At 47.0% G+C, this 16,482-nt stretch overlaps 1 protein-coding gene across 1 annotated transcript; it reads left to right on the top strand.

Annotated features, from left to right (window-relative positions):
* The first annotated feature begins 9,899 nt into the window (after nt 1–9,899).
* On the top strand, nt 9,900–11,131 carry LOC124654026 (transcription factor MYB44-like). The gene has a single exon (XM_047193065.1). The coding sequence runs from the start codon at nt 10,064–10,066 to the stop codon at nt 11,111–11,113; it is 1,050 nt and encodes a 349-aa protein (XP_047049021.1). The 5' UTR covers nt 9,900–10,063; the 3' UTR covers nt 11,114–11,131.
* Nucleotides 11,132–16,482: the final 5,351 nt, after the last annotated feature.

The raw sequence follows: 16,482 nt of genomic DNA, 5'->3' as shown, positions 1-16,482 counted from the left end.
AGGTGGATGGATAGCTTGTTACTACGCCTGTAAGTGGGCCCTCTGTCTAGCACATATACTTGCTACTCCCTCCGATTCATATTAATTGACTCTAGTATGGATGTATCTAGAACTAAAATGTGTCTAGATACACTCATATTAGAGTCAATTAATATGAATCGGAGGGAGTATAATAATACATACATGTATAAGCAGCGTCCAGAAAATGACAGAAAAATGTCCTAGAAAACTCAGAGTATCTCAAAACAATACAAAGGGAAATGACAGAAAAATGTACCAACAAATTCAGAGTATCTCAAAACAACACAAACAGAAATGACAGGAAAATGAGTATCTCTTTTAAAATGAGTACACAATATTACACAATTAGATCCGTTGCACTGGTACACAATGAAGACAACTGCGTCGAGGAAGACGATCTCCTGCTTCACACGGCGGACACGGGCCTCCCTCTCGACTCTCGTACAGGTGCACCTGTCGAACGGCCTCCTCCTCCTCGAGGCGGAACCACGCGCGCGCCTCCACCTCGGATATGACAGCGACTTGCTGGATCGCCGTCGCCTCCTCCTTGACGTTGAGGACGTAGTTGCCGCTGGACAATCCGAGTGGCGCCGCGCCCTCCTCGTCGTCGTTGCTGCTCTCGTTGAACCTCGGGAGGAAGATCCCTCGCTGCTATTGGCATAGCGGGCGAGCTTCACCGGAGGCATGAGCCCCCAGTTGGTCCACCACCGGGCGCCGGGCAGCGGATGTGAACTAATTCATCGTCGGAGTTGAGCGGCGGAGGGGAGTAGGGTTTTGGAACCGAACTCCCCTCCGCGGCCTGTATATATAGGGGGCGCGCGCCAAGTTTCTCGGGCCCCCGAGTATATAGTCATAAAGGCAAACATGAGTATAATAACATCTAAAAAAATAACCTTCTTCTTGTTCTTCTTTGAAGATTGACGTGACGTGGTATCCTTGTTACCGTCCCGCTGCTCTATATGAGAATCGCCGGTAACTTTCAGAACCCCACAGGCCTCGATGGACTATGGACTTCTGCAGTTTACATGATAATATTGAAACATTAAGAATCTGCCACTAGATCTGCAACAATAACAGAGACACTATTCTGCAACAAGAAGTTGGCTCTGTAGTTCAACTATTCTAAGTGACAGTTTTTCAGAAGAGGAACAGCTAGACAGAGCAACATCAGCAAGTCATGAGGCTCCTCAACTTCCTTTCACTAGTTTGCCTCATCAATCACTGACAGTGGCCTCCAAATGGGTAATCTCATGCCCTGGCAGTGTTGTCCAAGTCAACAGCCAAAAATAAGATGGCATAATAGAGCTAAGAGACATTTCACACTTCAGACAACCAAGCTATTTTCAGTGTTCAGAGTTGCCCTCTTTAGCAGTTTGTGCCAAACTTCCATTCAGTAGCAGTATCCTCGGCTAGTAGCAGTACCAAAAAAAGATAATTTACTTGATACAATATCTCATATGCATAGGGAGCTTCCATTCAAGTGCCCTCCCCATGCTACGAATCCAGTCAGTCATCAACTTCAGTGATGACAGACTACATATTCATACTTATGCAGTTGCCTAGCAGTGAACTTATGCAAAACCAACGCAAGAGACTTCATGTTCATACTCATGAAATTCCTCTGACCAACTGCGTGTAGTATTTTTCATGCCAATGCAGACAGAGGTTAACCGAGTATCGGAGTATGGATAGCATCCATTCAAGTGAGAGTTCTAGTTGCTACAGAGTCTTTATCTATAATTTTACCGTACGCTGATGCATTCTGTAATTGCCTTAAAAGCTGATCTACAATTTCACAGTCAACTCACAAAGGAATCTTAGGTAAATTACTAAGGAGTAAGAGAGGAAGAGTACCTTCATGCGAATCTTCTTCGGCAGCTCCCCATGGACTTCGCCGGACATCGTCGGTTCCCCGCCGACCTCGCCGGATGCGTGGAGCACCACATCGACCTCGCCCGACGCGTGCAATTGAGAATCCCCAAGAACCTCGCCGGCCGCCGGGAGCTCTCCACAGGTCTGTTGCTCAAACGAAGGGGTGAGATTGGCCGTGGTGGGAGAAGTGGAGCGGAGGGAGGGAGGGGCAGCTGGTTGAGCGGAGGGAGGGAGCGGATGGAGAAGCGGCGGACCGTCGCCGGCCATGGCGCGGCGCCCGTCGAAGGGGAGAGAAGCGAGGGCTCAATTCGAAGACCTAATCCCGTCGAGCGGCGGCGCGGCGGCGGTAGCGAGCGCGTAGCGGAAGCCCATCAAGTTTTTCCCCCCGACCGTGGGTGTTCGGTATAACGTTCTAACTGGGCTGGGCTGGCGGCGCCGTGGACGGCCCGTGACCACCTTGAACCATGTGTGCGATGCAGAAATAGTACGCGTTGGCTGGGACATGAGACCCGTCACCGACCTGGCCGAGGATGTTGGACTCGCGTCGGTCGAATTCTTGTGCCGTTTTAATTTGATGTTAGATGCAGTGTGCCGTCCTGGTAGTTAGGGCATCTCCTGCATCCCGATATAAAATTAGGTGTACTACCTCCATACCGGTTTAATAGGTAAATACGCATTTCGAGAAAGAAGTTTGACTACAAATTTGGTCAACAAAATACGAGATATATGGTACAAAAATTATACCATTAGATTCATATTTAAAAGAAGTTTTCAATAGTATAATTTTTATGATATATATTTTATATTTTGTTGATCAAATTAGTAGTTGAAGTGTTTTCTCGAAATGCGTAATAGGCCTATAATCCGGTATGGAGGTAGTACCTTTATTTTTGTTGGTTTGGGAGGTAGCCCAGCAGTTCGATATAATTTTTTTGTTCTGCCCATCATCATGGACGACGTTCTGATCAATGCCGGTGGCAGCTTCCTACATCGCTGCTGCGTGCTTTGTTCCCCCGCACATGCCATATCGTTTTTCGCCCTGGCTGTAGCAATAAGAGGGTGCCGCCACCGGCGGGAAGGGCAGACCTTAAACAGCCCACACCATCCACGGCTGGCCACAACACTACCCCGACGATGCCAAAGTGGCGGCGATCGCCATCCAGGAGGCGTTCGAGGCGGCGCTCAAGGCCTTGGCAGTGGAACAAGCACAAGCGAAGCACCGGCATGCATAAAGGGTGGCGATCGAGGCGGAGTCTGTGATGATGACTCGAATGGTCGCCATGGCGTCCGCTCGCTGAGTGGTTACCTGGCCAACCTGGGGAAAGCCCAGACCATGCTGGCTGGGGGCGGTGCATGATGAGTTGGAGGGGATTGCGGTGCATCCACCTAGGGCGGGAGCTTAGGAGAACGACGACGGCGACACGTCCGGCGTGAGAACGAGCAGGGGTTCTGCTCGAGCCGCTCCGCACCGCCCAGTAGGATGAGTTGGCCAATTGCCGCCGCAGACAAGAGGAAGGCGAGGCACGGTGCCACCCTGGGGTGCCTTGCGGCGGCCCACCGCGTGGCACGCGAGGTGGTGGTGCATGATCGTAGTGGAAACCCGACGTTGTCGGGCCATCCGACCCAAGGTCGAGCATCATCTTGGGCTCCGCTATGGGGCACCTGATGGTGTCGACCCTTAAAGCCACGCCGGCGGCTAGTTGGCCATACAGCTGCGAGGTTGGAATGGGTTGCTGTGAATGGACTAGTCCTTTTCGTCAAGCCGCTTTGCTAAATGAGTTGTTAGCATAAAACCACTATATTTGTAGCTAAATCTCGATTTTAGTACCACTTTACGTTTCGGAAAAAAAAACTCCGAATTGATCCCGAATTGACACTGTTTCTAACACGTGGGATCCAAGTCTTTAGGCTGACATGGCGGCGGCAGACGGTGCATGGTCTGTCGTTTTGTAGATAGGTCCTCAAGTTTTGAATGTAAATTACAAATGAGTCCCTCGAACCTCGCAATTTTTAGAAAATCTCCTATTTATTTTTCAAACCACCATAACTTTTAAATACTAATTCAAATAGAAAAACTTTTAATATGAAAAGTTCATAGAAATGTTTGAATATTTCAAAGATAAACTTTTTAAAACCTTCATAACTTTTAAATACTAATTCAAATAGAAATACTTTTAATATGAAAAGTGCTCAGAAATGTTTGAAAATTTCAAATATAAACTTTTTAAAACCTTCATAACTTTTAAATACTAATTTAAATGAGAAAATTTTTAACATGAAAAGTGGTCGTAAATGTTTGAATGTATCAAATATATAAACGTGGTTCACTAATTCAGATAATTAAAATATGAAAATAATTAAAATTACTTCTATTAATAATGTAAACTTTGGAAATTCATAACTTTAATTGTATAGCTACAAATAATATAAATAGTATGTCTAAATTTATTAGAAAAATCCGAGAAATCCATTTCTAACATCTATAATGCATAAATCAGATGTGTTCCTCTCAGATATTTTGATTATGCAAGCAAGCGTAGCAAAACAATATGTGTCATTTTATTGGTTCCTGCTAGCCCACCTAGGTAGATTCAAATCCGTGTGTGTCCCGACCAAAACATAGAATTTGCGTCAATGGTAGCGGCTCGCTTCTGCGTTATTTCCAATTGTGCGGTACATGAACCAACTTTTGTATGCACGAGAAGATTTGTAATTAGCACGTACTAGTAGACTTATAAATGGTACAAAGAATGGACTCAAAGCTTGTATCGACGAAGATGCATCTCTTTTTTCTCTTGATGGATCGATCAAGCTGCTAGCTTACTAGTAGTACGTACTTGGAGATGGAAAAGGCGAGAGAAGAATTCCAACGGCAAAGACTAGAGCATGTTCCAACAGTAGCACCGTACATGACCGCATCAATGGAAGCTATTTATCTACCAAACACACTTCAACAATAGCAATGTAGAGATGGAGAGATAGAGGATACGAGGGTGTAAGAATTAATCAAGCTGGTTTGTGTTTTGGGATCACATGATGTTGCGCACAAGAACGACGAACGAATGTGATGGCATCCACGCCCACATACAAATTGTTGCACATATGTAACAAATGTTGGTTCATGTACGACATGACTAAAAACAACACAGGAGCGTGTTGGCGCAAGTTCTCTATTTTGACTCACGACATGGACGGATTTTGAATCTACCTAACCTAGTTGGCAGAAACAAATAAAATGGCACATTTTTTTGCTAGGTGTGCTTGCATAATCGAAATATATAAGAGGAACATATCTGATTTATGCATTATGGATGTTAGAAATGGAGTGCTTGGATTTTTCTAATAAACTTAGACATATTATTTATATTATTTGGTGTTATAGAATTAAAGTTATGAATTTCCAAAGTTTACATTATTAATAGAAGTAAATTTGATTGTTTTTCATATTAATGTTTTCCCATTTGAATTAGTATTTGAAAGTTATGACGGTTTTAAAAAGTTTGCATTTGAAATATTCAAACATTTCTGAGGACTTTTCATATTAAAGTTTTTTCATTTGAATTATTATTTAAAAGTTTGAAGGTTGTAAAATTTTAATATTTGAAATATTCAAACATTTCTAAGAACTTTTCATATAAAAGGTTTTCCATTTGAATTTAAAATTTATGAAGGTTTGAAAAAGTTTATGTTCAAAATATTCAAATATTTCTAAGCATTTTTCATATTAAAAGTTTTTCCATCTAAATTAGTATTTAAAAGTTATAAAGGTTTGAAAAATAAATAGGAGGTTTTTTTAAACTGCGAGGTGCGAGGTACTCGTGCATAATTTACATTCAAAACTTGAGGACCTATTTGCAAAATGATGGACCATGCACCGCCTAACGTTGCCACGTCAGCCTGTAGACTAGACCCCACGTGTTAGAAATGGTGTCAATTTGGAATCAATTCGCGTTTAGTGGTTTTTTTAAAATCTACGAAAAAATGTGGTAGTTTTTTTTGCTTCCAAAACGTAAAGTGGTACCAAAATCGACATTTAGTCGGAAATATGGTGTTCTACGTTAACAACTAGCTATATCTCGCCGATCAAGACGAATAACTACGGTCCGTTTGGTCCAACTGATATTGAAGATGCCCTTAACCAGTGTAATACCTGACAGTCTAGACGTAGCAGCAGCTTGACACGGCACAAATGGAACGGAGCGGCTCGGGGTCGGAGAGACGTCTGAATCCTTGGACGTGCAACCAACCGCATGCAGGTTGCACATACCGCTACCAGCAGAGAGCAGAGAGACATCACATCGATCCAATCTTCCGTGCGGTCCAGATCAGAACAAAACAGTTTATACTTACGTGATCAAAACTGATTCGAGCGTCATGGCGACATCCTACCCGGCAAGTACCTGGTTCTAGACCGAACGGGTTTGTTTTGCTTTGGAGCAGTTGCTCTGCTAGCTCCCGTGCGGCGGTGCGGGGTGGGCCACCATATGACACGACCACGCCTCCTCAACTCCCGACGGCCACGACGACTCACCAGCCTCATCGCACCAAACCAACTCAAATTCCTTTTTGTTTTTCTTGTTTTGTCCATTTCTTCGCCGTCTAAAACGAAAAGGAAATTGTTTGAAACCCGAAAAAAATAATGGGATAGAAAAACAGAATTCCTGCAAGGAAAAACTAAAAAAGAAATTAGCTGGCTCTATGCCTCACACGTTACTGTTGGAAATCCGGCACGGTATCTTAATTTCTGCGGAGGGAAGTAACCATGTAAGGGGAAATAAACTCTTATTATGTGGAAGCGTGTACACGGGGCCGGCTCTAGTATTTAGTTAGGCCATATGTTGAGGTTGACAACATGGGAGCCAAGGCTAATGTGTATATGCACGCATATTAATAAAATCTTCAAAATCATCACAAAAATGTTGACTCAGAGACCGTCCGTGATGGATAAATACTTGATGGTGTGGTGGTCTGGCATGAGGTTTTGCATGAATTAAAGTTTCAAAAAAATCCTAGAGTTGTTATTACGCTTGATTTTGAAAAAGCCTATGATAAGATTCAATGGGGTTTCTTGGAAGAAATTCTAAGGAAAAAAGGTTTGAGTGAAACCTGGATTTCTTGGATTAGGCGAGTTGTGCAAACTGGTAAGGTCTGCATAAACATCAATGTGTAGAAAAAAACATCAATGGGGCTTTCCCATTTCGGAAAAAAAACATCAATGTGTAGAATGTGGATTTCTTCAGAACTTTTAAGGCCACGAGACAGGGAGATCAGTTGTCTGCCTTGCTGTTTGATTTTGTGGGTGATGCATTGGGAGAAATGCTTAATGCCGCTAAAGCTGCTAGGCATGTTAAGGGCCTGGTTCCTCACCTGGTGGAGTGAGGTGTGTCACATTTGCAATAAGTAGATGACACAATGCTCTTAATGGAAAATCATCAAATGAGCTTCATTGCTATGAAATATATTCCCTAATGTTATGAACAAATGCCAGGTCTAAAATTAATTATCAAAAGAGTGAGGTGATAGGGGTGTGGATTAGCTCTGATGAACATAACATGATAGCTAACCTATTCAACTGCTTGGTAGGCTCCTTCCCCATGAAATACCTAGGTTTTTTTGTTGGCTATGATAAAATCTTAGCCAAAGATCTTGTTGTGCATAAGAGAATTGGTAAGAGATTATGCAATGGCTTCAACTCTCTAGCCTTTTTTGGGGTTAGATCAACATTGGTTCATGCTTGCCTTAGAGTATCCCTGAATATGCAATGGGTTTCTATTTTTTCGGATGGAAAGATTCATAAGATGTATATGTCAAGAGCTACCTTTTTCTAGGAAGGAGTTGGTGGAAAGAAAAATATCATATGGTTTGGTGGAAAAACCTCTATAGGCCAATTTTTTTGGGGGTATGGGGTTTGCTGACATTAAAATCAGAAACATTTGTCTCTTTAGCAAATGGATTTACAAGTTTTAGAGTGGAGCTCAAGATTTGTGCTGCCATATTTTGAGGAACAATTATCTTGGTGGTGTGGGGGGTTTCTACCAATCTCAGGGAGGTGTTGGCTCCCATTTCTGGAGGAGCTTGCACAAAATAAAACATTTGTTTAAACTAGGTTCTAGTTATAAAGTGGGGAATGGTCTCAAAACTTATTTTTTCCCATTGAAAACCATCTTTCCCTCCAACTCTTTGTGTTGTGAGGACAAAGATAACACTGTTGCCTCAGTCTTGCGTAGGGGGGGGGGGGTTCCTAAATTTCCATAGGACCTTTGATGAATGGCAGGGTCTAATTGAGCTTGCTAATGGGTTTAGGTTATCTAATGATGAGGATATGGTTCAATGGGATCTAGAAAAGAACAAGAAATTTTGGACAATTTTTTTATACAGATTCATTTCAAATGCTAGAGCCAGAGATGCTAGGATGACGGATATGTGGGCTTCTAATGTCCCTCTTAAACAGAAAAGCTTTATTGCTATGTTTCAGGGGGAAAATCCAATCTGATGCCAACCTAGTGACTAGGCAATGGCCTGGATCAGCTGATTGTGACAACCTTTATTGGACAAGGCGACGCTTAGGCAGCGCGTTAGCATGCTTAGGCACTAGGCGATGGACAAATGCTTCACCTAGGGTAATAAACGGAAGTCTAGGAAGGTCATATTCCAATGGTATTTGTTGGTAGTTTACTCATTTACATGCCATAAATTAATATTTATTCACAAAGAGTAATCGATATACACACTCTATGGTAAATATACGTCCCCGCCTAGGCCACGCCTAGGGAGCTTAAGTGTAGCCTAGGCATTAGGTGAATGTCGGGAGCAAGGTTGTGATATGTGAGCCATGAGGTTGGTCATAGTGGGGAGTAACTTAGACTAGTAACATGGCATATGTTACTAGTCTAGGTTACTACCTTCATAGTGGGTAGTAACTTATATGTGGTGTCATGCATTGTATCATTTATTATGTTGTAGACTCATCTTTCCTTGAGATGTGTGATGTTATGGTAACATAGCTAGTTACCACCCCACTCTCTTTCTTCATTTAATAGTATGCCATGTCATCAAAATGCTTTGAGATGTGTGATGTTACTAGTTATGTTACTCCCACTATGAGCAGTCTGAGGGCGAGGCACATCTACAACCGTTTTCCCCATTTGCCCCATCGCTCGATGTGTTTCTTAGATGACTGGGCCTTTTCCTTTCTAGCCCAACACACAAAACCGTAGCTAGCCCAGACTACAAAAGAATGCACTCATGCCCCTAGGCTAAGTTCTACAAAATAATTTGATTATACAAGTTAGTAAAAAAAAATTGTGTCTTATAAAGATGGAATATTCATTTAGTGGGAAGCGACGTTCTTGTCGACATCATGACGTCTGTGGTGACTTAGTTAATTTTAAAATTCAACCCGCCAGCTGAGTCTTTCAGATATGCTCATAGGGGGTAGGTGTGCGTGTGTGCGTTTGTAGGGGCGAATGTATACGGGTGTATCTGAGCTTCTACAGTTGTACTGTGTTTTTCAACAAAAAAAAATCTACATCTATAATATCTTGATATGCAAATCTACTTTATAATGATCTTAAAGGTATTGGGTTTTCTAGTGTATAAATGTTTATGTTTTCACTGTATGCTTAATCAAAGTTTAACTAACTAAACCCACGATTCAAGCTAATTATGGACAGAAGGATTATTTGCTAAATGAAAACCAAAGCCTTGAAAATTATGTATACTGCAAAGAAAAAGAAATTGATCTCTTCCACAGTCAACAGGTAGAGAAGATATTTGGCTCGCCATCCCCATCGATCGACCATGCTACCACACGTAGAAGAGGTGATAAACAGGGTAATTTCGGTTGGAGAGTGAGTGTGGCCGTTTATTATCCCCGTCAAGACGCGTGTCCCGTGGCCAGCTGTTCCCACGCCACGATCCCCTTTCAGTTGCCTGGCTGGAACCCGTTACAACTTACAACCGGCTACCTCCGGTCGTCTTCCTCCTCCGGTGCTCAGCGTCAGCTATATATGCCGCCCCTGCCCCCTCCGCTCCCCTCCACTCCTCTGTCTCCTTCCTCGGATTCGTTCTCGAAACGTCCTCACAATATCGCCAGATTTGATCCATTTCTTCCTCCAGCAGTTACTGCATACTCCTACATAGCTAGACCGATCTGCATCGATCGGGAGCCATGGCGGCATGTAGAGGCGGCGGCGCCCGGGACGTAGACCGGATCAAGGGCCCCTGGAGCCCCGAGGAGGACGACGCGCTGCAGCGGCTCGTCGGGCGGCACGGGGCGCGCAACTGGTCCCTGATCAGCAAGTCCATCCCGGGCCGGTCCGGCAAGTCGTGCCGCCTCCGGTGGTGCAACCAGCTCTCCCCGCAGGTGGAGCACCGCCCCTTCACCCCCGACGAGGACGACGCCATCCTCCGCGCGCACGCCCGCTTCGGCAACAAGTGGGCCACCATCGCCCGCCTGCTCTCGGGGCGCACCGACAACGCCATCAAGAACCACTGGAACTCCACCCTCAAGCGCAAGCACTCTTCTGCCTCAGAACATGGGTCCCCTGCTCGTGACGCGGCCGACGGCGATGACGGCCGGCCGCTGAAGCGGACCAGCAGCGACGGTGGCCACCCGGCGGCGGGGGGATTCTGCTTCAGCCCCGGCAGCCCGTCGGGGTCCGACCTCAGCGACTCCAGCCACCAGAGCTTGCCCTCGGTCATGCCGTCGGCTGCTGCGCAGGCGACGGCGCACGTGTACCGCCCGGTCGCGCGGACTGGCGGGGTTGTCATGCTCCCGACGGCTGCGGCGCCTCCTCCCATGCAGGAACCGGCGTCTCCGCCACCGCCGCCTCCGGCGACGACCCTGTCGCTCTCCCTGTCCCTGCCCGGCTTGGACACGCCCGAGGCAGCCCCGGTTGCGCCACCCATGGCACCTCATCATCCTGTACAGCCAGCCGCAGCGTCGTCGTCTCAACAGATGCCTCCGCCCATGGCACCTCCTCATCCTGTACAGCCCGCCGTCTCAGCGTTTCATCAGATGCCGCCGCCGCCCATGCCGTTCCAGCTGCAGGCTCCGCCGCGGCAGACTGGGGCCTTCAACGGCGAGTTCCTGTCGATGATGCAGGAGATGATCCGGATCGAGGTCCGGAACTACATGTCCGGCTTCGACCCCCGCTCGTCGCCCGCCGACGGCGTCCACGCCGCCAAGCGCATGATGAGCATGGCCAAGATCGAGTAGTGAGCATCGACGGATCAGCTCACGGTATGCTCAACTCGGGAGAAGAGAAGGAAGAAACAGAGGCGGCAAGTGAAGAGAAGAACACGCAGCAGCTCGGCGGCCAGTCTAGATCTTCCCAGCAATAATTCCTTAGCTCCTGGTCTTATCTAGAGGTCCTTTTTTTTTGGTTGGTTCACTTCCATTCTTTTCCCTCCTCAAGCCAGATGATGCCCGTGGTAGCTCGTTCTCCGGTGATCGGACGAAGAAAACTTCGTCTGCCTGGATCTGCTAGTACCATACAAATAAGCTAGCTCCAGAGTTCTTTTTTTGTACAGAGGAAAACAAATGAAATGAGAAAGGGGAAAAAGAGAGGCCAGCAAGTTGAGTTTCAGCTTCAGTACAAAGTCGTTTCAAAGCAGCAGTAGTAGGTGAAGTACGATTCAGTTTTCTTTCGCGCTGGTTGGAGTGTCTGGTTTGGGGAGCAGGGGAGGACGAAACGGAATTATGGTGGGGATCGGGGAGTGGAGAATGGGCGAGCGACAGCTAACCGTCTGCCTGCCTGTCGCGCACCCCCAGTCTCTGACACCCCTTTTTTGTTTACTTGCTGGGGTAGAAATGCTTTTTGACATGTGGGCGATTGATGAGCTGTGACGGATGACAAGGAGAGTTTCGAAACGGCAGCTTGCTTAATGTTAACGCGTGCAAAGTAAACTCGAGTGAAGTTTATCCGGTGTGACGAGAACAACTGTCTCCTCCATCGCATGGCATGGCAGCTTCGGCCACTTCCCACTTGCATTATTGGCCCCGGAATGACGGGGGCACAAGTTAGCTGGTCAAGCTTCAGTTGGGGCCTGATTGATTGTTAACGATGGGTTTTCGCCAAAAATCGGCCGTTTTGAAAGTCGAGTTCCTACCGAAATGTTGCATAGCACGGTGTTTAAAGTATTCTAAAAGCTGGTTCGATAGGAACGACCGATTCAGTCGATTCCTACCAAGCGCCGTGTGGTTACTGTTTTGCACGCGTTGAGAAGTGCCGAGACGTTTACTCTGCACTCCACTCTCCTCACCGACCAACCAAAACTTTCACCTCCCTTGGTTTCTCCATGGCCCAGGTGGCCTCCCACCAACAAGAAGATGTCCGCCCAGGAAGTGTGGGCAACGCACCAACTTGACTAGCTAGCGGTCGCCGAAGACAACCTCACAGCTGCACTGAAGCGCCTGCCCCCGATCTGTTCGAGGTCGCGCACGACGAGGGTGGCGACCACGGGCGGCCGCCTCAGAGATCACGTACACTACAAACAATTCACTAGTCCCCAACGATTTTCGTTCGTCAGCGAATGGCCAAAAACCGTCATGGAGACCTCATACCGACGGTTTGGAATTCCGTGGCGAACCTTGCGTCACAGATGGCCAGACGGTTAGATTTTCCCGTCATGGATCCGTGATGGCATAGCCCACATCCAAAGCCCACCCGGCTCGGTACGTCATGCGGCTGCCTCCCCGATTGAGACCACCGTGTCAGACCAATCATTGAGTTGTCCATCCAATAACTAAAGGCGCATGATGTCATCCTTGTCGTCTAGCCGACCACTCCGGACGAACCTTCTCCCACCACGTGGCCCTGTAGATTTGCATTCGAAGGTTGACACGTGCCTAGAGCGTGGCCATTGGCATGTCGACATGTGTCACCCGGAATACAAACATGTGCGTGTAGAAGGCCCAGTACCATCTTGACACGTGGCAAAATAAAATGACAACACGTGGACATCGGGGGCCCACAGGAACACACTTGGCACGAAACTGGACTTTGGGTCCAGGTTATTGCGGCCCATTAAAGGACGGTCCATTTATGACTGCCAGCTATATACAAGGCCCATTTGTGGTGGCCCATTAAGGCAAGCCTGTTTACCGTGGTCCTTTTCTTGGTCCACTCACGGCCGGCCTTTTAACAGCCTAAATGTGCGACCTTACTATCCCAGACTGTTATTCTGTTCCAACGTTCCAAAAAATCAATTGCAAAAATGGCCCGTTACTTCTAGCCCATCAATGCTGGTGCGTTAAAAATGGCTTGTTAGAACGGCCCGGCCTGATTTTCTCAGCCGGCCCGTTACTTCCAGCCGATAAATGTCGGCCGGGTTAACTCAACTGGGCCGTTCCTTTCAGCCTATCAAACCCGGCGTGTCAAATAACGGCCGTTTTGTGGCGACCTTATTACATATAAATAATACATAAACACTCAAAAAAAATCATACAAAATAACTAGATAATTATGCATCAAGTTACATTCGATATTACGATTCATCCTGCGTACTCGCATCATAACATAATAGTTCAGCTCCTCCAAAATAATAACAATTTAGCTTGCACCAAAGCAAGACCACCAGCACAAAATACAGTTCAACTGTTCACCATAGCACCACCAGTTCACATGTTTACTCGGGCAGGGACCTGGTGAACGTTTCAAAGATTTCCTCTAGGGTAGCCTACTTCTCTCTCGCTTCCTGGACTTTTCTGTTAAGCTCGAACAGATTAGCATTATGGGAGTTGACAAGATCTTGCAGGTCCCCTTTTCCCCTCGGCTCGGTCTCCAGTAAATCAGGTTGGGTGCTCATATTTGATCGAGTAGGTTGAGATATCTCCTTTTCAATCTCAGACTTGTTTAGCAATAAAGACAGAAGATAGATTGGTGTTAGATGAAGCAAAGCATAAACTTAGTTTCAGCGATAACTCATTGAATGCTTACTCACGGGAACAAGTTCTGACATATTGAGTCCATACTCTGATAGGTTGGGCCCACCAAAACCTGGCATGCGGGACCCACTAGGCTCTGACATGCGGGCCCCAAAGATCTCTGACATGCCAGACCCACCAAGACTCTTACACAAGGGTCCCACTAGGCTCTGACCTGCGGGGCCATGCATCCAGAATTGACGGCAGGCACACACTTGTGCTCGCACATGGGCAAAAAATTGGTATGGCAACTAACATGTGGAGTCCATGTTGGTGGTACTGGCAGGTCTGGTCCACTTCGCATGCCTGGTGGCTATCGGAGCGGGTGGCCCCATACATGAGGGTCGTGTCGGTACCTGACATGCGGCCCCGAGTGCTGCACGCCAGGTACATGTGTACAGACAGTGGCTGTCTCCCCTTACAAATATGGGTCCCAGTGTTGTTGGCCTTCGACTGTTGTGCGGGCAGACAGAAAAGTACATGAACAAAAGCGTGCAAAGTGTGGGTCAGGTGTGTCCGCCAGCCCGAAGCCCAGTTCTTGTGACGACCCCCCTGCTGACTCCGCAGTTCGGGCCACCCACCTCCCGCGACCCTCATTTCTGCAGAATCGTTGACGTTTAGAGCTCGCTCGTCACTAATTTTTGGGACCGAGCGGCCCAAAACGCCACATGCGACGCAGAAACGCGCCACCGTCATAGAAAAAGATTCACGGCCGGATTTCTCAGATGTCAGCCCCATACCGTCATTGAAGCCCCAACTGTTTGTAGTGGTATCTGAATGGAGGATTGTCATCGACGGCGACCCCCAGTCCCGAAAGCATCGTGACGGTCAAGGAACTTGCGCTCGCTGGCCTACCCTCGCCGATTTGGCTGGGGGTTTCAACCCCTCATGCTACCGCCTAGAGCAGGCCCTCGTCTTCATCTCATGCTCTGGCCGGTCGGGTCATGTCTCGGAGCGTTGCTCCACCAACAGGAGCACCCGATTTCTCCAAGATATGCTCACAATTTCGTAGATTTAGGTAGCGATTAGGGTTTGGTAGAAATTGGTAACCGTCGTTGATTGTGCTATGTCCGGCAACCGCCGGTACGACGTTAGGGCTAAAATGCATGCGCTACTAGGGTAGCTTATAGAGGTGTTGCATGCGCGTTATAGATTTCCCAATTTGGGCAGTGCATTTGTCGGGGTGTGAAATGATTACACGCCCTAATTTGGGAAATTTGGACAAAACTTGCAATGTTCTGGACAATGCTATTGTACATTTGGGTATATTTGTGGCAAGATTGAGCAAGGTAGTGCCAAAGCTGTTGATCATGGTGTTGATCATGCTCCGGATGATCTGTTCATCCTGGTGTTGATCATGCTCCGGATGATGATCAACATGACAGTGCCAAAGCAGCTGATCATGGTCTTGGTCATGCTCCAGATGATAATCAACACATTGACAATGCTAAAACTCTTGCCAAAGCTCCTGATCATGCCACTTACACGAACTTGCCTATCTGATTAGGTCATCAAGCTGGAGCGTGACAGGGTGGGCAAGGGATGGTTCCCTCAACCCGGTACCAGGACAACATCGTCCCGAGCCACTGGACGAGCCCTCTGAAGCCGGAGGTGCCAGGCAGGGTGGAGGTTGTGCTGATACCGCCAGCCTATGATGGGGCACCTCACGAGGTCGCTGATGCCGCGGAGGTTCTATGTGTAGATCAACACAGATGACATCCACATGCTTGCCGTGGCGCCATGGTTCTAGGATGCGGTCCGGGTGTGGATCAAGATCCCACTTCCACGCAGTGTGCCCTTGTCTGCATGCTGGTTCTGTGACTGGGTGCAGGTCACCTACCATGGTGACCAGGTGGTCTTCGACATGAACTGGGCGCACACGGTCTACAAGTACGATCTCCATTACAGGGACGTCGTGGAGTTCAATCTCCAGGCCTTTGTCTTGAAGATGATTATCTACAATGCCGACTGCTCTACTGCCAAGCTGTGCACCTGCCCCGATCACAGCTAGGCGATGACCCTCCTTTTATCTGTATGTCTGTTAATTCTACCATATGTAGTTGTAGTGGTACTTCTGAACACAGTTACTTGGTGTTTGATCAAGGGGCTATACGGGCTTATATCTTCCTGGAACATCCTTGTTTTTGATCAAGTGGTTCTAAGGGCTTATATTGTCCTAGAACATCCTTGCTTTTGATTACGGTGTGTTTGTAAGTCTTGACAATGGTGATTAGGTGATGCAGTTAGCTAATTATGCAATATCATTGTAACAACTAGCTAGGGGCAAGAGCACCTTATGAAGATGGAGGTAACAACATCGTTACTTAGCACATAATCAAACAGGAGATTCTTCCCTTGTTGGCCAACATAGCGCACATTGTTGCCAACCAATAAGTGGGCCGGAACTGCACCAGGAAACATTCTTGGGATCCAAACGTAGTGCACAAACATGCCCAACCTCACCTCATACGACATCCAATGGGCCAAAAGCAAAAAAGGCGAAATTTTAGTGCGAGTAACCAATCAGGCCCTTGGTTTCTGGGTTCCAAACTCTGTGTACATGGCTCCACGCTGACGACCCTTCTCGCAAGGGCATCAGCACAAGATGTGTTTTGGATATAAAAAATTATTTGTTTTAATCCTTTTGGGTCAGGCCGTGC

Source organism: Lolium rigidum, chromosome 5, assembly GCF_022539505.1.
Source record: "Lolium rigidum isolate FL_2022 chromosome 5, APGP_CSIRO_Lrig_0.1, whole genome shotgun sequence".
NCBI lineage: Eukaryota > Viridiplantae > Streptophyta > Magnoliopsida > Poales > Poaceae > Lolium > Lolium rigidum.
Note: the sequence above shows the minus strand (reverse complement) of the source record. Positions and strands in the feature narration are given on the sequence as shown.

Excerpts from the sequence above, each read along its gene's own strand:
- LOC124654026 (XM_047193065.1), top strand. The coding sequence starts at position 10,064 with ATGGCGGCATGTAGAGGCGGCGGCGCCCGGGACGTAGACCGGATCAAG.